The sequence below is a fragment of the Ascaphus truei genome, unplaced genomic scaffold, assembly GCF_040206685.1.
Source record: "Ascaphus truei isolate aAscTru1 unplaced genomic scaffold, aAscTru1.hap1 HAP1_SCAFFOLD_2269, whole genome shotgun sequence".
Lineage (NCBI taxonomy): Eukaryota > Metazoa > Chordata > Amphibia > Anura > Ascaphidae > Ascaphus > Ascaphus truei.
In genome coordinates this window covers 2,286-20,540 of record NW_027455186.1, presented here as the reverse complement: position 1 = coordinate 20,540, position 18,255 = coordinate 2,286, and the positions used below count along the sequence as shown (strand labels likewise).

The window sequence follows — 18,255 nt, the reverse complement described above, 5'->3', positions numbered from 1 at the left end:
TATATGATGTGTATTTATTATGATATAACAACAGTATACCGTATTTATATAGTACAACAGTATATACTGTAGTGTACTGTATGTGTGGTCAATTTATATTTTTTGTGCAGCAGTATACACTTTTGGTATATTGCAATTCATCTTACAACGAAATATACAGTATATGATGTGTATTTATTATGATATAACAACAGTATACCGTATTTATATAGTATATTTATTATATTACAACAGTACTGTATACTGTATATTTTGTCTATTTATATTTATAGTACAGCAGTATACATTTTTTGTATATTTATATTTACTGTATATTACAACATTACATGTACAGTATACAATATACATTTTATATTGCTGCATATTAATAACACAATATAATTTCTTTGCATTGTAGGGAGACTACTCTTCTGGTGGACAGAATAAGTGAGGAGAATGATGAGAGGAGCGCATTAAGGGTTAAAAACACTCTTCAGGAAAACCACAATCTGACTGTATCCGAGAGCAGCATAAAGAAGATGAGACGCAGAATTGGATGGAAATATGGACGTGTGAGGTTAGTAGTGGACAGTACAGGAGGTACTGTACTGTAAAGTAAAAATGTTGTTTTGCAAACTGTACTGCGCTGTGACGCTAACATTTTTTATTCATTGTCATTACAGAGCGTACCCCATGATACGGGACGCAAACAAAATCAAAAGAGTGCTCCAGGCCCAGGCATGGATCGACAGCGGTGAGACTTTCCAGGATTGCATCTTCACTGATGAGTCTACTGTGTCGCTGGAGAGATTTGCAAGATTTGCGTTCCACAAAAAAGGCCGCATAACTTTGAAGCCACGGCCAAAACACCCTGTGAAGCTGCATGTGTGGGGTGCCATCTCTAGGCGTGGACCGGGATGCATTGTCGTCTTTGAAGGTACAATTTCTCAAATATAATGCCGCCTAATGCACTGTACTTGACTAGTGTTGCCTTACCGTATGCACTGTACTGTACTATTGAGCACTTTTCTTTTCTTGCTATAGGAATCATGAATAAAGATTTCTTCCAAGACAACATTGTGCCCGTGATAGTGCGATACATCACACAAGACTTTCCCAATGGTCATCGCTTTTACCAGGACAATGATCCCAAGCACACCGCGTCGACGGCGCATATCCTTGAGCGCGGCATCAACTGGGTGAAGACGCCAGCGGAGTAAGTGTAGTAGACCGTGTCCCATTTATATGTTCCCCACTGTTTTTACTGTGTACTGTATCTCTTAAACTAATTGTCCTTTCTTTCCAATCACAGATCACCAGACTTCAATCCGATCGAAATGGTCTGGCATCAGCTGAAGGACCACATCCGTAAAGTGGCGAAACCCTCCAAGAAGGACGAGTTGTATACAGCCATAATGAGTTTTTGGAACGATGTACTCACCGAGGAACGATGCAATAAATATATAGACCATATTGCCACTGTGTTGCCCATTGTCATCGCGCGCAATGGACAAGCATCAGGAAAGTAGTACAGTGCTGTAGTATTGTACAGTAGGTACACTATGATACAGGTAAGTATGGCACAGATTTTAGCTTTCCCAATAGTCAGAGTTTACAGTAGTTCCAGTATACAGTACAGTAGACTAGTTTGACATACTACAGTAACTGCCTACTAACTGCTCCATTTTTTCTTTCCAGAGAAAGCTGCACCAGCCACCTACTGTACAGTAGGACTACCATAATACAGTACGCACATACAGTACAGTACAGTAACTGAACAAAGTTTTTGTTTTCTTGTCGTTCCAGGAAAAAGGGTGCACCAGAGGGGAGGGGGGGCCTTGTGTTCGTCAAATCTGCTTGTGCAGTCAAATGTACAGTATATAAACAGCAGTAATGATGTACACAAAACCTCTCCTCTCTCAATGAACTACTGTACCGCAGACACAATGAGGATACTGTTACAGTATGAAGGGAAAAAGAACAGGATGGGTTATTTAACATTACAGTATACTGTGCAATATTTATACTGTATATTTATATATACTGTATTTTTATTCTAAAGGTATTCGAGAATGTACTCTACTAGATGAGGACCTGGTGACTTTCAACACTCTCAGACACACAGAAAGGATTATTTCACATCACTGTATATTTATCCTGTATATTTTCAGTAATTTAGAAGCAGTGGCTGTTCTGAACAGCCCAGGGCCAGATTAACAAAACAATGGCTTGGATTGGATTAGCCAGACGATTGATGCTTGGCCAGGGAGGGATTAAAAACTCTAAGGGAGGGGGTGGGTGGTGTAGCTGTAGGATTGTACTGTGTCAGTATTTCCAACGCCAGGTCACCCTAATAATTGCATGAATAAACCCCCAAAGACAAGGCCCAAATATACTAGTACAGTATACTGTACAGTACTGTAAAGTATGTATTATTGTGTGTTGATGTTTTGAATTGCTGTTAACTTGAAAAGTTTCACCATTGTATTGTACTGTATTTGTAAATAAAAGTATTTTGTGGCGACTTCAGCAATAAAAGAACTGGTTAATTTATCTCACATAAAGTACGTGAATACGACCGCAATCACCATTGTACAGTAAATGGGTGCATAGGATGGAACGACAGGTGCTAAAGGGGTATAAATATGATACTGTATTTATCAGTATTGATCAAAGAGAATTGATCAGAAGGATTCCCCTTATAAAGTATACAGCACTCTATTGTCATTCATACAGTACAGTATACTGTAGTAAAAGGTAGACAACACATGGTCTTGCAGTACAGTATACTGTATTACTAAAAATCTGTCAGGTTGACCAGAATCACTGCGGATATCGGAAAATAATACAATTTTATTAATTCTACGTACTGTATATAAGGGGAATCCTTCTGATCAACTCTCTTTGATCAACACTGATAAATACAGTAATTTATCTCACACTCAGTACTACAAACTGCTTTTTGCTTGCAATAAACAAACAAACAGGGAAGCGCTACTGTATACTGTATGAGTTAGGATCAGGCCCAGCAGCCACTTTATGTTGAAAACCACATATGAAATGAGCATAAATTTGCATGAATAATTACACAAAAATATATAAAATAAATAGCACAAGTCTCTGACAGAGAGAAATTGTCCAGGTGGTGTGGATACAGGTTAATGCCCCTGTCTGATAGGACAGACTCGGGCAAGAATGGCCTGTGAGAGGTGAATATCCAGAATGGTAGCTGGGATGGAAAGCGCTACCAACTGTGCAGGTATTGAAGTGTGTAGAAATGGGAAGGTGCCGTAGGCATCAAATGTGGAAAGCGCTCACCCAGACTTCATACACTGCGCTTTTTGCTTGCATACTGCAAAGCCGCAAGACCAGCAACATTGTAAAAAAAGAGCAAAAAAAGAGCAATGAGCGCGAAATTGGCGTGGGAACTTCTGTTCTAGGGCCCCTAGAAATAATATTCTTTATTTTATTTATAAACTCACATTTATATATAAAGTATATATTTATTTCTCTTCATGTATTTATTTATATTTATTTATTAATTGTGGAGCTGCTGTGCGTGAGGGGCCATGGCCAGGATGGGGGGGGGGGGGGGTAACGGTACAGTATGTGGGTAGGGGGTGAGGGTGGTTAGACCTCACAGTACATTATGCACATTGGGCCCCCCTCCTCCCCACATTTACATACTGTACACTACACGACATCAATGCAGGGAGGGTTTACCAATGCAGGGAGGGTTTACCAATGCAGGTAAGGCTTTAGGCCTTTATATCTCTCTCCCTTCAGTGTAATCTGCTTAACAGAAACATTAGGGGGGGAAGGGGCTTTAGGCCTTTATATCTCTCTCCCTTCAGTGTAATCTGCTTAACACAAACATTAGGGGGGAAGGGGTTTTTAAACAATGCTGTGTATAATGTATAAGGTTTTTTACAATTAGATTGATGTAATCCTTGGTATTGTAAGGGTTAGTTTGTTTTTAAATTGTCTTTTCTGGTTGTTACTTACAGTATATATTGATTTTGGTTTACTTGCTTGGTTAAAATACTGTAGTTAAGTTGACTTGTTTGGAAGTGTTTGTACAGTATTTACTGGTAGAGTAGCTTGCAATTATATTGTTAACATTCATTTGCAGAATGTACAGTACTGTATATGGTGCATAGATTTAATGCTATGCATCATTTACAGTATACAATGTACTGTAAATGCAATGTACTGTGTGGATTGTAATGTTATGTTTTATACTGTACAGTATGCTATTCATTAACTTCATTGCTCTACACATCTAGGGATTTCATTCCACCTTACCACCTTTCCTACACATGATTTGTGCTGTAGGCATTGGTTACTGTATATTACTGTATGCTAATGCAGATGTGTGATGCTTTGAGACTGTCATTTATACTTTGACAAGTCTACCTTTTGGTGTGTAGTGTGCATTATCCTTAGCGTTGTATACAGTAGGTGCCTTTAAACCCAGTAACCTACTGTATTGTGATTCACTTTGATTCTCCCTAGTGTTTTTTGAGTCACTATCCTTTTCATGTTTAGGGTTGACAGTGTGTGTCGTTCCCTAGTGCTGTTCATTAGTGTTTAAGGGTCCATGCCTCTTTTTTAAGTGTTTTTAAATCATGTACTGTTTATTCATCCCTTTTTGCACTGTGTCAAATAAATAAACAAATATATCAATTGCATACCTGAGTGCTCCCATACGGGTTACTTTTTTCTCTTTTCACTCACATACAGTATGTATATATATATATATATATATATATATATACAGTATATATATATATATATATATATATATATATATATATATATATATATATATATATATATATATATAAATATAGCTGTATGATATATATATATATATATATATATATATATATATATATATACACAGTTTATATATGTATACTGTATATATATATATATATATATATATATATATATATATATATATACAGTGTATATATATATACAAAGTATATACTGTACAGTATATATTTATTTCTCTTCATGTCTTTATTTATTTATTTATTTAGATTTATTTATTAATTGTGGGGCTGCTGTGCGTGAATTTTTTTTATTGGGGGTGAGGGGGGTGTTTGGCCCTCAGCACTCAGAAACACAGGCCAGACAGATTTAAACACACACACAATAGGGGGAGGTTTTTTTACATAGCTTGCAGGGAAGTTTAACGCACACACAATAGGGGGATAGGGGGAGGGTTTTTTACATAGATTAGAGAGAAGGCAGGGCGTTTTAAAAGCGAGAATAGGGGAGGGGGTTTTACATAGATTTTATTTATTTATTTAGATTTATTTATTAATTGTGGGGCTGCTGTGCGTGAATTTTTTTATTGGGGGTGAGGGGGGTGTTTGGCCCTTGGTGTGAGTTTACGACTTGCAGCAGCAGCACAATGAATAAATAAATATAAATAAATAAATAAATAAATGACAATAAATACATTTGAAATACATTTTTATTGATAGTGTACATGTGCAGGGGGTCTCCGGAGCTGAAGCGCACAGGTTTCAGGTCTGGGGACCCTGTGCCCCCCGAGATACAGGCCCCTTTAGGGGGTGCCGGTATCCCTCTGCTCTGCTTGGTTTACAGGCCGCGATCACGTGATCGGGACCTTTAAACGCAGAGCACTCAGCACTCAGAAACACAGGCCAGACAGATTTAAACACACACACAATAGGGGGAGGTTTTTTTACATAGCTTGCAGGGAAGTTTAACGCACACACAATAGGGGGATAGGGGAAGGGTTTTTTACATAGATTAGAGAGAAGGCAGGGCGTTTTAAAAGCGAGAATAGGGGAGAGGGTTTTACATAGATTTTATTTATTTATTTAGATTTATTTATTAATTGTGGGGCTGCTGTGCGTGAATTTTTTTTATTGGGGGTGAGGGGGGTGTTTGGCCCTTGGTGTGAGTTTACGACTTGCAGCAGCAGCACAATGAATAAATATAAATAAATAAATAAATAAATAAATGACAATAAATACATTTGAAATACATTTTTATTGATAGTGTACATGTGCAGGGGGTCTCCGGAGCTGAAGCGCACAGGTTTCAGGTCTGGGGACCCCGTGCCCCCCGAGATACAGGCCCCTTTAGGGGGTGCCGGTATCCCTCTGCTCTGCTTTGTTTACAGGCCGCGATCACGTGATCGGACCTTTAAACCAAGCAGAGGGCTACCGGCACCCCCTAAAGGGGCCTGTATCTCGGGGGGCACGGGGTCCCCAGACCTAAAACCAACGCGGTTCAGCTCCGGAGACCCCCTGCACATCTACACTATCAATAAAAATGTATTTCAAATGTATTTATTGTCATTTATTTATTTATTTTTTGGCGGCTGCTGTGTGTGTGTATTTTTTTATTGTGGGTAGCGGGAGGGTGGGTGAATGGGGTATTCGCCCCAACGATGGTTGGGGAGGGCTTGCGGGGGGGGGGGGGGGGTTGGGGTAGCGGGAGGGCTTAACCCCTTCATGACCGTAGCGGTATTAACTGCTACGATCGTGAAGGGGTTAAGTGCACCCGCAACCCCCCCCCCCCTCCCGCAAGTCGTAAACTCACACCAAGGGCCAAATACCCCCCTCACCCATCCCCACTACACACAATAAAGCGGGCACGGTGGGTTAACCCCTTCATTGCCTTAGCGGCTATCCGCTATGGTAATGACGCAGCATTTTCCGTATTTTTAATAATATTGATCAGGAGCAGGGGGGGGGGGGGTTCCCTGAGCATTAATCATTAATTTCTGGCTCAGGGAACCCCCTGCTCACTTTACAATATTATTAAAATAATGCTTCTTTACCATAGCGCATAGACGCTAAGGTAAAGAACGAGTGTTTATTTATACTGTATATTGTATGTGTTTTATTGATACTGTACATGTGCAGAGGGTCTCCAGAGCAGAAGCGCACAGGTTTCAGGTCTGGGGACCCCGTGCCCCCCGAGATACAGGCCCCTTTAGGGGGTGCCGGTATCCCTCTGCTCTGCTTGGTTTACAGGCCGCGATCACGTGATCGGACCTTTAAACCAAGCAGAGGGCTACCGGCACCCCCTAAAGGGGCCTGTATCTCGGGGGGCACGGGGTCCCCAGACCTAAAACCAACGCGGTTCAGCTCCGGAGACCCCCTGCACATTTACACTATCAATAAAAATGTATTTCAAATAATTTTTAATGTGTGGATGTTTGCGCAGAGAGAGAGCAGCGGATCTCTCTCTGCTGCAAACACATCTCGCCCCCGCCGCCCATACAGTAGTATCATTTATGTATGTGCATATACAGTACAGTACTGTACAGTACTGTATGTTAGGGCTTACAGGGGTTGTATATACTGTATACTGCATTACAATTCATTATAGGGGACGGCTTCACAGAGAATAGCTCGCAAGCGCCACCATGTGTATTTTGACGGCATTGCAGTATTGTAACCAGCCGGAATAAAAAGCTTAAATTCCTGCCGGAAAATAACGCAATGCACTCTGGCTGAAAAATATCAGAAACCTGAATACACCCGAGTATACCCGAATTCGCGGGACTAGCCGTGCTCGAATAAAGTGTGTCGCCAGTGTACACACACCCTGCTTGTATTTCCAACCCCCCCCCCTCATCCATGTATTTCAACCCCCTTGCACAGATGTGTATATATACCCCCTATTTGTATGCATACACAGACACACACACACATATATTTGTATGCATGTACAAATTCATATACATACTTCTGCATTTTGAAGGTGTATGTATTATAAATAAATATACATTCCTTTAGTAAGGAAAAATATATATTACTATACAGGAAACATATCGCAGACATGACCAGTCCATGCTCAGCCTCTCTCTCTGATAAGTGAATCATACAGATACAAGTACACACAGACCGATATGCCACATATCTGCAGGTCCTTACTCTGTCAGCTTCTCCTTGCTCTCTAGGCTCTCCCCTGGATTCTCCTCCTCGGGCATCACCGCTGCTTCCCCCTGCCCCACCTCGTTCTGCCTTCTCCCTCCTTTCTCCTCTTCTTCTGCCTTCTGCACTCTATCGGAGTTGTCATGTCTCCATTTATGCTCCTCTTCTCGTTCAAGGGCTTCCTGTCTGCTCTTCTCAGACACCATCTCCTTGTACCTGGTAAGACGGATATTATATTAACATTACCATCCAACCACTATTATATTGGGGATTGAAAATTACACTAAAAAGTATTTATAGAAAATACTAAATTATTGTGATCTACTTAGATTTTGCATAGGCTTTGATACGGTTCCACACAAGAGGTTAAAAGCAAATTGGACTCTACAAATATTTGCACCTGGATTGAAAACTGGTTGAAGGATACACAACATAGAGTTGTCGTAAATTGAACTTTTTCAGGTTGGGCTAAAGTCGTGAGTGGAGTACCTCAGGGATCGGTACTGGGACCCTTGCTTTTTAACTTGTTTGTTAATAACCTTGAGGTTGGCATCGAGAGCAAAGTCTCAATCTTGGCTGATGATACTAAATTGTGTAAGGTAGTAGAATCAGAACAGGATGTAATTTCTCTCCAGAAGGACTTGGTGAGACTGGAAACTTGGGCAGGTAAATGGCAGATGAGGTTTAATACAGATACATGTAAGGTTATGCATTTTTGAAACAAGAATAAACAGGAGACTTGCAAATTAAATGGGGATAAATTGGGGGAATCCTTGATGGAGAAGGATTTAGGAGTGCTTGTACACAGCAATAGTGCCCAAAGTCATGCAGTAACTGCAAAGGCAAACAAGATCTTATCTTACAATAAATGGGCAATGGATGGAAGGGAAGTCCATGCTCAGTCACTCTCTCTGATAAGTGAATCATACAGATACAAGTACACACAGACCGATATGCCACATATCTGCAGGTCCTTACTCTGTCAGCTTCTCCTTGCTCTCTAGGCTCTCCCCTGGATTCTCCTTCTCGGGCATCACCTCTGCTTCCCCCTGCCCCACCTCGTTCTGCCTTCTCCCTCCTTTCTCCTCTTCTTCTGCCTTCTGCACTCCATCGGAGTTGTCATGTCTCCATTTATGCTCCTCTTCTCGTTCAAGGGCTTCCTGTCTGCTCTTCTCAGACACCATTTCCTTGTACCTGGTAAGACGGATATTATATTAACATTACCATCCAACCACTATTATATTGGGGATTGAAAATTACACTAAAAAGTATTTATAGAAAATACTAAATTATTGTGATCTACTTAGATTTTGCATAGGCTTTGATACGGTTCCACACAAGAGGTTAATGTACAAAATAAAGCAAATTGGACTCTAAAAATATTTGCACCTGGATTGAAAACTGGTTGAAGGATACACAACATAGAGTTGTCGTAAATGGAACTTTTTCAGGTTGGGCTAAAGTCGTGAGTGGAGTACCTCAGGGATCGGTACTAGGACCCCTGCTTTTTAACTTGTTTGTTAATGACCTTGAGGTTGGCATCGAGAGCAAAGTCTTAATCTTTGCTGATGATACTAAATTGTGTAAGGTAGTAGAATCAGAGCAGGATGTAATTTCTCTCCAGAAGGACTTGGGGAGACAGGAAACTTGGGCAGGTAAATGGCAGATGAGGTTTAATACAGATAAATGTAAGGTTATGCATTTGAGAAACAAGAATAAACAGGAGACTTGCAAATTAAATGGGGATAAATTGGGGGAATCCTTGATGGAGAAGGATTTAGGAGTGCTTGTACACAGCAATAGTGCCCAAAGTCATGCAGTAACTGCAAAGGCAAACAAGATCTTATCTTACAATAAATGGGCAATGGATGGAAGGGAAGTCCATGCTCAGTCACTCTCTCTGATAAGTGAATCATACAGATACAAGTACACACAGACCGATATGCCACATATCTGCAGGTCCTTACTCTGTCAGCTTCTCCTTGCTCTCTAGGCTCTCCCCTGGATTCTCCTTCTCGGGCATCACCTCTGCTTCCCCCTGCCCCACCTCGTTCTGCCTTCTCCCTCCTTTCTCCTCTTCTTCTGCCTTCTGCACTCCATCAGAGTTGTCATGTCTCCATTTATGCTCCTCTTCTCGTTCAAGGGCTTCCTGTCTGCTCTTCTCAGACACCATCTCCTTGTACCTGGTAAGACGGATATTATATTAACATTACCATCCAACCACTATTATATTGGGGATTGAAAATTACACTAAAATGTATTTATAGAAAATTCTAAATAATTGTGATCTACTTAGATTTTGCATAGGCTTTGATACGGTTCCACACAAGAGGTTAATGTACAAAATAAAGCAAATTGGACTCTAAAAATATTTGCACCTGGATTGAAAACTGGTTGAAGGATACACAACATAGAGTTGTCGTAAATGGAACTTTTTCAGGTTGGGCTAAAGTCGTGAGTGGAGTACCTCAGGGATCGGTACTAGGACCCCTGCTTTTTAACTTGTTTGTTAATGACCTTGAGGTTGGCATCGAGAGCAAAGTCTTAATCTTTGCTGATGATACTAAATTGTGTAAGGTAGTAGAATCAGAGCAGGATGTACTTTCTCTCCAGAAGGACTTGGGGAGACTGGAAACTTGGGCAGGTAAATGGCAGATGAGGTTTAATACAGATAAATGTAAGGTTATGCATTTGAGAAACAAGAATAAACAGGAGACTTGCAAATTAAATGGGGATAAATTGGGGGAATCCTTGATGGAGAAGGATTTAGGAGTGCTTGTACACAGCAATAGTGCCCAAAGTCATGCAGTAACTGCAAAGGCAAACAAGATCTTATCTTACAATAAATGGGCAATGGTTTTAAGGGAAGTCCATGCTCAGTCACTCTCTCTGATAAGTGAATCATACAGATACAAGTACACACAGACCGATATGCCACATATCTGCAGGTCCTTACTCTGTCAGCTTCTCCTTGCTCTCTAGGCTCTCCCCTGGATTCTCCTTCGCGGGCATCACCTCTGCTTCCCCCTGCCCCACCTCGTTCTGCCTTCTCCCTCCTTTCTCCTCTTCTTCTGCCTTCTGCACTCCATCGGAGTTGTCATGTCTCCATTTATGCTCCTCTTCTCGTTCAAGGGCTTCCTGTCTGCTCTTCTCAGACACCATATCCTTGTACCTGGTAAGACGGATATTATATTAACATTACCATCCAACCACTATTATATTGGGGATTGAAAATTACACTAAAAATATTTATAGAAAATACTAAATTATTGTGATCTACTTAGATTTTGCATAGGCTTTGATACGGTTCCACACAAGAGGTTAATGTACAAAATAAAGCAAATTGGACTCTAAAAATATTTGCACCTGGATTGAAAACTGGTTGAAGGATACACAACATAGAGTTGTCGTAAATGGAACTTTTTCAGGTTGGGCTAAAGTCGTGAGTGGAGTACCTCAGGGATCGGTACTGGGACCCCTGCTTTTTAACTTGTTTGTTAATGACCTTGAGGTTGGCATCGAGAGCAAAGTCTCAATCTTTGCTGATGAAACTAAATTGTGTAAGGTAGTAGAATCAGAGCAGGATGTAATTTCTCTCCAGAAGGACTTGGGGAGACTGGAAACTTGGGCAGGTAAATGGCAGATGAGGTTTAATACAGATAAATGTAAGGTTATGCATTTGAGAAACAAGAATAAACAGGAGACTTGCAAATTAAATGGGGATAAATTGGGGGAATCCTTGATGGAGAAGGATTTAGGAGTGCTTGTACACAGCAATAGTGCCCAAAGTCATGCAGTAACTGCAAAGGCAAACAAGATCTTATCTTACAATAAATGGGCAATGGATGGAAGGGAAGTCCATGCTCAGTCACTCTCTCTGATAAGTGAATCATACAGATACAAGTACACACAGACCGATATGCCACATATCTGCAGGTCCTTACTCTGTCAGCTTCTCCTTGCTCTCTAGGCTCTCCCCTGGATTCTCCTCGGGCATCACCTCTGCTTCCCCCTGCCCCACCTCGTTCTGCCTTCTCCCTCCTTTCTCCTCTTCTTCTGCCTTCTGCATTCCATCAGAGTTGTCATGTCTCCATTTATGCTCCTCTTCTCGTTCAAGGGCTTCCTGTCTCCTCTTCTCAGACACCATCTCCTTGTACCTGGTAAGACGGATATTATATTAACATTACCATCCAACCACTATTATATTGGGGATTGAAAATTACACTAAAAAGTATTTATAGAAAATACTAAATTATTGTGATCTACTTAGATTTTGCATAGGCTTTGATACGGTTCCACACAAGAGGTTAATGTACAAAATAGTGTACAGCAATAGTGCCCAAAGTCATGCAGTAACTGCAAAGGCAAACAAGATCTTATCTTACAATAAATGGCCAATGGATTTAAGGGAAGTAAACATAATTATGCCCCTTTACAAAGCATTAGTAAGACCACACCTTAAATATGGAGTACAATTGTAGGCACCAGTCCTTAGAAAAGACATTATAAATTGGAGAAAGTGCAGAGAAGAGCCACCAAATTAATACATGGGACAAATAATCTGATTTATGAGGAGAGGCTAGCTAAATTCGATTTTTTTACATTAGAAAAGAGGCAGCTAAGAGTGGATATGATAATTTTGAAAATGTGGAATTCATTACCCATGGAGACTGTGATGGCAGATACAATAGATGTGTAAAAAAAAGGTTGGACATCTTTTTAGAAAGGAAATACAGGGATATACCAAATAAGTATACATGGGAAAGATGTTGATCCAGGGAGTAATGTGATTGCCAATTCTTGGAGTCAGGAATGGACTTATTTTTCCCCTAATGAGATATCATTAGATGATATTTTACTGGGGTTTTTTGTTTGCCTTTCTATGGATCAATATACTGTAAATAGGGTTATAGGATAAAGTATCTGTCATCCACATTTAGCGTAGGTTGAACTTGATGGACGAATGTGTAACATCCCATAGAACATAACACAGGTAGTAAGTCACAAAAAATGACACCTTGGCAGCTCCTGCCGTGTTAATCTCTAATGTTTCATTTCAACTAAATCTTGATTTTCTGCCGAGTTTGCATCTGTTTATTACCATATTTCACCGGCATAATCTGTTACCATGGCAACACCTGCCTTCTTAATGTGGGTGAATGGTGGCGGACATTGCTCACCCGCCATTTCTTTCTTTTCATTAATGTTACATCGTGGATGATACATCGGAGTACACACAGGTACAGTAGTCAACAAGCTTAGCTAATCAGAAATCAGACTATTATATATACATTCATACAGATATATATATATATATATATGTAATCACCACTATTATTAAGGTTATGGTGGGTAAAAAAAAGTGACAAAAACCCTCCACAGTAAAGCATACAGCAACTGTAAATATTATTGTATGTTCATTTGCATGTCTTAGACAGGTCTGCAACCCTGTCTTTCCCCATTGTCGCCCAGCATACAGCGCTTCCACTGCAGCAAGGGATACTGGGAAATGACATGCAAATGAACACTCAGTGCCACCTTTTGTCTCAAGCTCGTATTACACAAGCAAATCCTCAAGCCAATGCATGCTGTTTTAAACACAGCTTTTAGACAGAGGCTGGGATGAGATGCAAAGCCATTAAACCCACTCACAGACATGTTTCAACCTTGATGGGTATCATCAGTGTGAGGTTGGTCTTAATGGCTAAGCAGGTTTGAGACTAGACTAGGTAATCACCACTATTATTAAGGTTATGGTGGGTAAAAAAAGTGACAAAAACCCTCCACAGTAAAGCATAAAGCAACTGTAAATATTACTGTATGTTCATTTGCATGTCTTAGACAGGTCTGCAAACCTGTCTTTCCCCATTATCGCCCAGCATACAGCGCTTCCACTGCAGCAAGGGTTGCAGACCTGTCTAAGACATGCAAATGAACATACAGTAATATTTACAGTTGTTTTATATATATGTATGTATATATATATGTATATATCTATGTATATATATATATATATATATATATATATATATATATATATATATATGTATATGTATATGTATATATGTATATGTATATGTGTATGCAACAGATGCTACTCTTAGTGGATTGCAGCCATTTTAATCTCCCCACGAGACAAATTTTCGGCAACTCATATTTACAAAATTCAATTTTTTTTCTTAATGAGCGGGGTTGCTGCAAACCGCAGCAATGCTAAAAATGAGAGAAGGCGGTTACATTTCACGGTGAGAAGAGCACATTACTGCTTTAAAACCACTGCCCCCCATGTCCGTCCCCATCCCTCCCCCCCCCGTACCTCCGTCGCTGCAAGTAGCCTCTGCACAGGGCCTGGAGCAGCGTGATATCTTGAATGTGTCTCCTGTACCTCCGTCGCTGGCTGCATCCCCTCCACAAAGCGTGGATAAACGCCACGGCACTCTGCCTGTGGTCCAGCTGCCGTCTTACACGGAACGACCTCCAGCGTGTCTGCAGAGGCACACACATGGCAAAGCAGCAGGTCGCCATATCCAGGCATGGAGCAATGGATGCTGCGCGCTAACCCACACACTGCCAAAGTGGTCTTAAAGCAATTTGGTAACAGAGGCAGCTCCTTATCGCAGAAGAAGCAGGCACCAGTTATGAGTTATCAAAGTTTGAGGTCTCATCCCTGAAATGTTAGTGTTTGAAATGCAGTGAAGTTCCAGCCACGGAACATTCTAAAGATGCATTTTTTGTAAAGATGATCAAGACCATGGCGACCGTCACGGCATTCTGTGACAAAAGGCATATGGTGGCTCAGGAATAGGTGGGACTCTACAATGTGGGATATTGTACCCGGGTCTCCAACACCCTTTTATATTAAAGATCCTAAGAAAACCTCAGAAATCTCTGCAGATACTCATGAGATCTCAAAAGCGGATCAATCTTTGAACTCCCACCTATGTCCATTAACCTTTAGAGTTCATTTATGTCTTATTTGGTATGTCACTGGCACTTACCGAGGCCCCTACCCCCAACACGGGCTCCCCCACAAGCCTCACTCCCCCATAGTAATGGCCAATAGCCCTATTAGCCACTTATTGGCTGCTGGTTAATATAAACACATTATATACGTTAAACGCTGAAATAACAGACATTGATATAAACTAAACTGACTATATAATCTATTCCATAGAGTCCCAATGTGGTTACCGAGGCTCTCAGGGAGGTTTTTTAGGGACTGATCAGGATAAATATGATAAATGTTAGTATTTCGCTGCCTCAGCAGGTTCTGCTCTTTAAAAAAATCTTTTAAGTGTTATGTAGCCCTGTTTCCCCGTAAACAAGATGGCTACTGGTGCTGCCCTTTACCTGTTGGCTCACAGGGGCCTAAGCCGCCGCCACGGGGAGCCTAGGGTGATATACTTACAACCTTGGTGCAGCGCCTCCACCTGAGAGGGATCCCAACGTAGTGGGAGGAGCTCCTCACAGGACCCAAACAATGAACACACACAATGTAAAATAGAAAGGCCTTTACTGTAACATATCTTATACTCTATAATACCTTATAACTCTATGTGACTAAAGATACAACTGCCACACGCCTCACACGGCTGTACCCCACCACCGTGTAACCCACACTGTGTCCAGAGAATCCCAGTCCCACAAGGTCCCACACCCACCCCAATGTGTGTGACTGCGCGGCCCACTAAATGGAGTGTAGTACAGTTGGTGCACGTTCTGTAAGGTACCTGCCGGGTGCTCCAGCAACCGGACGCGCCGACTGAACAGACAAGGGATTCGCTGATCCAACCATAGCCTCCGCGACGAGTCTGCCTCCGCGTGGGGTGGTTTCCCGCTGGAGTGTCCCACCTTGATGACAGTCTTTGTCAGCAGGAGTGATCTGGTCCCAGGTCCCAGCTATGTCCCTGATCTATTTACTAGCTAGTGGGGCAGGGTCCCTACCTAAGGGCCTGTCCCTGTAGCAGCTACAAACTAATTGGTGGAGCCGGGGCCTAGCTGGGGCCTAGGGGGAATCTGGCCTATGGCAGAGGGTCACAGACCCCTGTTCACATACCTCCTACCCCTGTCCTGTCCCAGCACTTACTGACACTTCCTATTCCAGCCACAAAATAGTATCTCCTGCAGGAGACCTAGCCGAGCGATTGGCTCCCTGGCGTCGTGTGGTACTCCTGCCCCTAAGCACCTATGGGCCGCCATGTGCGCTCACTCCACTGCGCATGTGCAACCCTTCAATGGCCGCCACGCACTTTCTGCGCGAGCCTTTGCGCATGCGTATGCACCAATCCAACATGGCGGCACCCTGCAGAGGGGCCGCTGGCGAGCTCGCCGCCACCCGCAACCACACGGCAGCAGCGGAGTTAAGAGGAGAGAGGGCGGGGAACCGGGGAGCCAGAGGGGACCTGGCTACAGTTAGAAATTATGTCTCCATTAATCTCTTGCTTCAGATGTTACCATGGTAAACTTTATACAGCACTGGGCCCTGGGGAGAGCTCTATTTTAACCTCCCAGACACTTAATATTGCATAAGCTTCTATCTCCTGAACAAAGCATCAGATTTTAAAAATAAAAACCGTGTTGGAAAGAGCAATCGTGTTTTTTTAATATAATTTATTTTTTAAACTATATACAGGGAAAAACAAAACAAACAAAAAAAACAAGGTTTGAATACGTAGTATGATTAATCCTTTCACTGCCGGAGATGCCTGCAACACATTGTTCCCTGACAGTGAAAGGTTTAAGCCAGGGGTAAGCAAGCTTTGTCTGCACCCACAAGAAGCCGCCGGAGACAAGGTAAGAGCCTTACAGAGGCCTCGCGCTCTCCCCCGGCATTTAATTTAAATGTTGTGGGGAAGAGCATGGGGCTTCTAAGCGCCACACTCTGAAAATATTGTGCCCCCCAGTTTGCGCACCCCTGGGTTAGGCCACGGATTGTGCTCTATGCAGGGTGCAGCGGTCATCCAGCTAACACTAGGGTGTTGACCTCATCTGTATGCTCACAGCAGCGAGTTTCATTCTCAGGAAGGCTTTCCTGTCCATGACCATCCTGAAAAAGCTCTGAAGGAGGATGATTGTGACAGGGTGAAGTCATTCGCTGTCAATTATGCATGGGGGAAACATACCTCTGACGTCTGAAACCACCAGTCAGAGGGTTAACACAGAGATACCTGGGCATCAGGGCTGAGTTATGGTAGCTGTCAGGCAGCTGTATAAGATGCCAGACCTGAGCAGGAAGGGAGAGAGACTTTTCCAAACCAGGAAGTACGCCGGAGGTTCTGCTCCCCCAGACAGAGGATTGCCACAAGCTGAGACAAGCCTGCTGGACACAGCCCTGTCTACTAGTAACCAGCCTCCTAACCCTGCAGAGGAATTAAAGCTGCTGTTGCAGTATCCAGAAGGGATTACTTGGACTCTCTAGGGACAAAGCTCCCCAAACACAGATAAGGACTTTATATATTTTCACTGCAGATATTTGCATAATCTTGTTTAACCTGGAAGTAGGCTAGCTACCCAGAGGAGAGATAGGGACCTTCTGTATAGTTAGTCCCCTAATGGAGTAGGGTTTAATTTTATGGTTTGTTTGTCTTAAAGGGACAGTGTGCCTAATGTTTATTTGATTGTGGAAAATAAACCACTGGAGTTAAAAGCCTTACTTACTGGTTGGGACTCCTACTGACCCTATTGCGAAGCCGTCCTGCCACAGGTGGTGCGAAGTGGGATCTTGGATGGCCCATGCATCCAAAGGGCACACATTAAAAAAAATGGAGGAAATGTTTTCTCAGTTCCTGCACCAGCAAGCAGGCTCAGCAAACAGAAAAGCTCCTCCACATGCTGGCTCCAGGTGCAGTCTCAGTCAGACCATAGATTCCAAATAAATCGCTGGTGATGCTGCCTAAAATAAAGCCAACAGAAGACCCCAGAGGCTTTCCTCTTCTCTTTTAAAAGGGTAGCCACTGCCCAGGGCTGGACAGTTGGTCGCTGGGTAACGACTTTGGCTCCAAACCTCATAGGAGAAACGCAGGCAGCCAACCAGGCTCTACCGGCAGACGAGGCCACGGACTATCAGAGACTAAAGGCTGCCATTCTGGATCATCTAGGCCTCACCCCGGAGACCTACCGGCAGTGGTCCGGACAGTCAAATACACAGAGACAGACCCTGGGCCATAGCCCACCACTTAGTGGACTTATGTACCAGGTGGATACAACCAGAACAGCGTACCAAGGCAGAGATCCTTGAACAGTTTGTGCTCGAATTTCATACAGAGACTGGCCCCCTCCTCCTGCTCCTGGGTAAAAAGTATTAGTTATATTAGCTATAACTTTTACAATCTAGCGGATCTATACC

General features: G+C 42.3%; 1 protein-coding gene across 1 annotated transcript in view; it reads right to left on the bottom strand.

Moving 5' to 3' along the window:
* LOC142477691 (uncharacterized) overlaps window positions 1–15,799 on the bottom strand; it is a 38,150-nt gene extending 22,351 nt beyond the window's left edge. The window contains exons 1-6 of the mRNA XM_075582358.1: window positions 14,227–15,799; window positions 11,855–12,067; window positions 10,867–11,082; window positions 9,878–10,093; window positions 8,889–9,104; window positions 7,911–8,126 (exon numbers count right to left, since the gene is read on the bottom strand). Of these exons, the coding sequence (XP_075438473.1) occupies window positions 7,911–8,126; window positions 8,889–9,104; window positions 9,878–10,093; window positions 10,867–11,082; window positions 11,855–12,067; window positions 14,227–14,435 (1,286 nt within the window). The 5' untranslated portion in view covers window positions 14,436–15,799. The remainder of the gene's footprint in view (window positions 1–7,910; window positions 8,127–8,888; window positions 9,105–9,877; window positions 10,094–10,866; window positions 11,083–11,854; window positions 12,068–14,226) is intronic.
* Between the last annotated feature and the right edge of the window lie 2,456 nt (window positions 15,800–18,255).